The sequence below is a fragment of the Pollicipes pollicipes genome, unplaced genomic scaffold (genome assembly GCF_011947565.3).
Source record: "Pollicipes pollicipes isolate AB1234 unplaced genomic scaffold, Ppol_2.1 Scaffold_3447;HRSCAF=4054_pilon_pilon_pilon, whole genome shotgun sequence".
NCBI classification, from domain to species: Eukaryota; Metazoa; Arthropoda; class Thecostraca; order Pollicipedomorpha; family Pollicipedidae; genus Pollicipes; species Pollicipes pollicipes.
Window position 1 is genome coordinate 42,089,010 of NW_023596297.1, and position 6,000 is coordinate 42,095,009.

General features: G+C 51.5%; 1 protein-coding gene across 1 annotated transcript; it reads left to right on the forward strand.

The window, feature by feature from the left end:
• The first annotated feature begins 189 nt into the window (after positions 1 to 189).
• Positions 190 to 5,338, forward strand: LOC119092109 (acidic leucine-rich nuclear phosphoprotein 32-related protein 2). Its single transcript, XM_037215082.1, has 3 exons — positions 190 to 338; positions 4,144 to 4,288; positions 4,478 to 5,338. Exons 1-3 carry the CDS (start codon positions 255 to 257, stop codon positions 4,555 to 4,557), a joined length of 309 nt encoding a protein of 102 aa, XP_037070977.1. The 5' UTR covers positions 190 to 254; the 3' UTR covers positions 4,558 to 5,338.
• Positions 5,339 to 6,000: the final 662 nt, after the last annotated feature.

A 6,000-nucleotide genomic window follows, 5' to 3' on the forward strand; every position in this document is an offset into this window, starting at 1 on the left:
ACTCCAAAAACACGGCGACATGAAATTGGGAATTTTTTCCCAAATAAGAACAGTATTTCAGCTAAGACGCCACATATCTTGCTAAAATTTGAAAAGACGTCGCTAGCAGCCAAGAAAAATGCAAAAGCATCTTATGAATGTATTCTGTTTGTGCATTATCAGCAAGCGATCGCAGCGCCATCACCCGGAGTTGTGCGAAGCTCGTGGTAGTAGTACGCCGTGGACGCTCGTCCAAAAATCAAATATATATCATCATGAGTGAGACACAGAGCAAGAAAGACCTGGGAAATGGCAAGGCCGACAAGGGAGACGTCAAGGGCACCAAACGTGCGGCGGAGGTAAGTAGTACTTTTTTTGAAATGGTTCGGTCCCCGTGCGTTCGCCGGCTTGGTGCGGCACGTGCGTATTCCCGCCGGCATGTAGTTCCGACCGGACGCGAATGTTTTTTCAATGAGCGCATCTAGTGCCGAGAATGCGTGTTGCCGGATGGCTCGCATCACGTTTGGTCGCTTTGTTTCATTTCATTGTGTCAAACCCCGTTGGCTCCCCGGTTTTTTGGGATAGCCTCTACCTGGGCGGAGTCGTCCGGAGATATCTTTCCAATCTCCCCGGCCGTCGCGCATCTGAGTCTCAGGGGTTATGGATGGTGGGTGTGGAAAGGTGTGATGGGTGTCGTGTCGCATGCGCACGTCACCGCTCGGGCGGTTTGGCGGCTGCTACATTTGTAGCCTCTGACCAGGTGCCATGAAACGTCACTCGTCGAGTCGCGGCCCCGCGATCACCGGTTGGCCGGCGCTAGGATTCGGGCAAGTCTGTCGGCAACTTTCTGCTTGCAGTTTGTGATGTACATAAGATTGGAATTAAATGGAAAATTCCGGTGTTACACGCTGGAATGGGCACGAAGCCGTAATGTTCAATATATTTACCTTGGATTCGTCTGAATTGGGCAGTCGGCGTATTTCACCTTCCGCGGGCCCAAAGTAGAAAAAAACTACGTCGAAGATGTCCGTCGTAGCAGCGACATCGCGGTTAAAATTTCAGCACATGCGCGCTGTAAATCCGAGCGCTCAGAGTTCGTCGCGCGATAGCCACCCTTTCCAGGACAGAGGGAGCCAGGGAAGTCTGAACCACCCAGATTTCAGGGAATTTTAATGTTCCAAAAGTAACTTCGGGCTAAAATTGCTGCCGAGGCATTTTTCATGTCGGCATAAGAAGTAGATTCAGCTCAGCTTAGCCTGGCTGGAGCATCGTGGACACGGGCGTGAGGCTCAACGCATCGATGTGTAGGCGTCTGGCGCATGCGATGGGTTGCTTGCATGCTGGCGGGGGGGGGGGGGAGGAAAGGCAGAGTTGACAGCTACCTCTTGTTCTCTGACCTTCCATCAGAACAGGAATTAAGACAGTAATCGGTGGTCCTGACCGGTGGCAGCTGCAGTCAGCTGGCAATTTTCGTTTTTCAAGTGAAAGGGATGTTAATGTTTTTGTAGGAATTTAATAACTGACATACCAGAATAGACACTAAAGACACACGAGAAAGCCTCATAAGGTTAGACAGTGTTTTCACCTTTCAGCTTTTTGTAAGGTTGATATGATTGGCATTATGCGGGAATCTGAATGGCGTCCCGCTGTGGAAAGGGAAGCTTTTGTGCATTGCCATTTAGGGATTGCCCGTAATTTGACAGATGTTGAACCAGCCCGCATTCACTGCAATGACGGTGAAATCATTGAGTGATAAGGGACTGGCGTGGCCTCGTGCCTCGTGGCCTCAACACTTGCCTTACTGTGCCTTAGGATAAAGGGTTCACATTATTTTTTGTGAGTGGTGCACATCTGTGTGGGGTCTGGAATTGAAATAGCCATTTTGAAGGTCATTCCATGCAGTTCACAGGCTTGCCCTTCTGAAGACCTGAAGTTAATTTGAGCTAAATGCTCACGAAATTGTGCGGGCCATCATGTGCAGACTTTCAAGGCCATTTAGGCGTGACATTTCCGTAGCAACGCCATTCAAATCTGCCACCCCGTAGGCCAATTGGTGTTCAAGACCAAGAAGAATATTTTCGGCGAGCCGTGCATATCTGGCGTCCTTGGACATTATTTTCATGTATAGTAGACGCCAATTTGCTCACAATCAATATTGAGCAATTCGTACAAGTTTCAATCACGAATCACGTTTTGTGCTATGTACTAAGTTTGACATGAAGTTAGTTATTTCGGAAACAAGACACGTAATCGAATAATTTCGGAATTGCGTCAATAAAGTTTGTGAATACGAGAAGACCCACGGGATGCACGAACACGACGAGAAAGGGTCAAAACGCGAACACACTACGATATTTGGCTCCGCGAGCACTTTCAGCACTTAAGCGTCATACAAACCTGCCAGGACGGAATGAAGCGATGACGTATTGAGGGCATTTACAGTATATATGAATATGCATGCAGAGCAATCTTTTCCATTGAAACGCATACCAATAGGCATAAGTGAGTTTATTTTGTCATACATGATAGTTGCTGCAATGTCTTCAAATGTGGAGTATTCCCTTTAATTCGTTCCTTCTGATTTCCGGCGTCGCGGGAGGTTCGTTTCACGATCCGGCTCTGGGGGCTCACGGCGGGTGTCGTGATGTCTCAGGGCAAAGTTTGTTACGTCGCACTTGTGTCATGTTAATCTCGACGGTTTAATGTTATCTTCACCTCGTGTTCGCCTCGAAATCCTCGCGTGTAGTATTTCGCCTGTTTTTTTTTCTTGGAAATTCTCCGAAATGGTCCAGGATGGTGCACCGAGACAACCATCCTGTGGTTGATCGGGTTCGGACATCGCTGACCCATGATGTTGGGAAATTTGTTTGATATTGGAATTAAATAACGGAGGTATACCAGCAATGCGTACGGCATTACGGAAGTTGCCAGTATTTGTTCGTTTTTCGTACAGGTAGTGGTTTGCAGTTACCTCATTCAGATTGTTCTGGCGTAATTCATCGAGGGATATGACTGTGTCGGTCTGTGTTCGATACGGTTCACGAACTACGGTGTGGGTTCAACTGATAAGCACGGAACGGAAAGTATCTGTGTCACTTACGTGTGAAAAAACGTGTGGGATAATGTCGCAAAGTCGCGAAGTTATGGACTTCCATGGTTGTAGCTTGCTCGACCCCCTCCGCAACTCTGAGAATAAACTTGGAATGCGCGGAGAATCTGTTTTTTATGGCAGGTTTTGCGATCGTTCTCGGCTTAATCCCCCCCCCCCGCCCCCACCCCTCTCCTAACTCTTTCAAAACTACGCCCTGGTTAATTTCTGTGGGATATGCGAACCAGAAGAGCGGGACGGAATTATCCCGCATCTGGACTACCTGGTCTGGTAATGGTTGACCGATGCAAATTACGTACGTCATGGATGCAAAATATGGTGTGTTACCTATGAGCGTAAGCACAGTGTTGTGTGGTGTGAGCTACCAAGGGATGTGACCTTATTGAGGTTTCACGACCCTGAAGTGGTCCGAGACTGTGCTGTTCACGGTGCTCTGTGCAGCCTGTGACGTAAGTGGCATTTGAGGTGTCAGTTTCCGGTTTGGCGGTTGATAGTTTCCTGGTGCTGGAGGTTGCCGTTTTAATGTCTGATCCGATGAAGGCTTCCGTGATGCAGTGATATGTTAAAAGTCTCGCTCCTTGCCCGACGGTGGGCATGGTACCCCGACCGCCGAGTTAAGGCGGATCCGGGTTATGCGTTATTCATGTTGCACACTCACGCCCATTCGCCATTTTGGATGGTGTCTGAATAAGTTAATTTGTTTTGCTGGCATGGATTATAACTAAAAAATGGGTGGTATATGGACCCTGAAAGTGGCTAATGTGTTTGTGTAGCTGTTGAAAGGTCCTAGCTTTGGCATGCGCGGTGAGAAAATGCGACACTGCATGAAATATTACGTATTCTGCAGCCGGCTACCTGAGCTGATCGTGCCTTCTGCCCCTCCCACTTCGCTCAAAGATATCAAACTTAGGTCAAGCTTTTGACACACACGGCCTGCTTGAATTGGCCTCCGAATCGTCGTGCTTGAACGGCCTGCATGCAAGTCTTCTTGTCACGATTTTTAACATGTCAGCAACTCAATTTTCAACTTAATCAGCCTTATCCTTGTTCCCCAGGACGAGATCGAAGCCAAGAAGCTGAAGACTGTTAATGGTGAGGAAGAAGAGGACCTTGGAGAGGAGGAGGAGAACCTGGAGGGAGAGGACGAGGAGGAGCTGGGAGAGGACGACATCGAAGGAGAGGAGGACGAAGGGGACGAGGGTGAGAGTAATGTTTAAGGCACATCATTTTTATCTGTGCCCGTAAGACGCAATGATTAACTGTCCAGTAGGTAGGTTTCCATGTTGTATTTCTATCGATGGCTTATGTCCCGTCTACGCAGTTATTGTTAGCATTGTATCGACGTGCGCCCTGTTTTCCTCGTTGTCGGCAACGTGTTCTCTTTTTCAGAGGACGTAGAAGGCGAGGAGGGTGAAGAGGAGGACGGAGAGGAGGAGGAGGGTGGTGAGGAGGAGGAGGAGGATGCATAATTTGTGTAGCTTCAATTCATCTGGACTGACATGCGGCACGTGTGGCCCGGATCCGACCTCCATCGGGGGCCGTGCGAACGCGCGCACAGGAGGGCGGCCTGGGCCGGGGCCGGCCGGAGCCGATCAGCAGGTGGCCGGACTCGACGCAGCGGCGCCCGCGCGCGCCGGCAGAATCAATCGTATCCATCTCAGCCAGCCACAGACGAGATCACAAACCGTCTCACCCCTCGTCTGAGTCCTCATCTGTGTCATTGTAACTTATTCCTTCTCGATGTGTACAAGTAGAGAGGCGTGTCGTGTAGCACAGCGCCCGGGGGTGCGCAGGAGTACGTCCCGGTGCGCCGCGCATGCCGTCCGGTCCGGATGGGTGGTGTGCCGCGGGCATCGTGCTTCTGCATGGACCTGGGTGCGGGTCGTGTTGGTGTTTGGGTATTGCCACACGGATGGCATAATGCTGAAGAGAAAGGAAGTCGATTCCTTCTCCCGACACGGTCAATGAAACACCACGTTTCCCCGCTTTCCATCGGTTGCTGAATATTGGAACTTGTTGCTCCAGACGGCATCACTCATCATTTTACATAAACTTCAGGATCACAATGGCTTTTAATTCTATGAGAAGAGGAGACTAAATGACAGGTATGCTGGTGTGTTCTCTACGAGTGACGTCAGTAATACCGGGGGGCGCCCCCGGATCTCAACGCTGGTTTGTCCGCACGCTTAGGAACGTGTGAGCGTCTGCAATTATTACAGTACCGTTTTTTAATAAAGCCAAAAATGTCGAGCGCGTGTGTGGAGTTAAGCCATTGGGGTCCTTGTCGGCTGCGACTGGTGGCCTCCGGCGGGTCCCGCCGGCCGGCGGGCTTAGTTCGAGCGGCGCCCGACAGGTGGCTACCGTGGTCTGGCGAAGATGGCTGACACGGGCTCCAAAGATAGCCGGCTGGTGTTGACTCGGCGCGGCGGGTGGGGAGGGCAGCTGCGGCCGTGCCGGGTGGGTCGAGGGATGTCCGCCTTCCGACCAGTGCCGCTAGCTTCGGTCGGAGGAGACGAGCAACGTGGACTGGGCGGGCGGGATGCGGGCGCGCGACTACAGGCGGATGTATGGTGCGGGTAGTCGCGCGTGGCCGGGTCAGCGCTGGACCAGTCACGTCGCTCTCCGTGTGAAGCGGCGGGTGGGGGGGGGGGGGGGGGGGGACCGCGGCCAGATGGGGTGGCGCTACCGGCAGATGTCGCCAGTGGGCCCAGGGTGGGCTGGATCCCGGGTCCACTGGCATTTGCGCCTCTCGGCGCACGTGCGTTATGTGAAAGCCAGGCCGGGATGGGTGCTGGTCTGCATTGTACTGTTTGGGTCTGAACATCCTGCGTGTGTTTCCTTGGTATTCGTACGAATTGTAGCATTGATGATAGCAGTCGCTGTGGAAAGGGAATTTCAAGGCGTGGACGGGA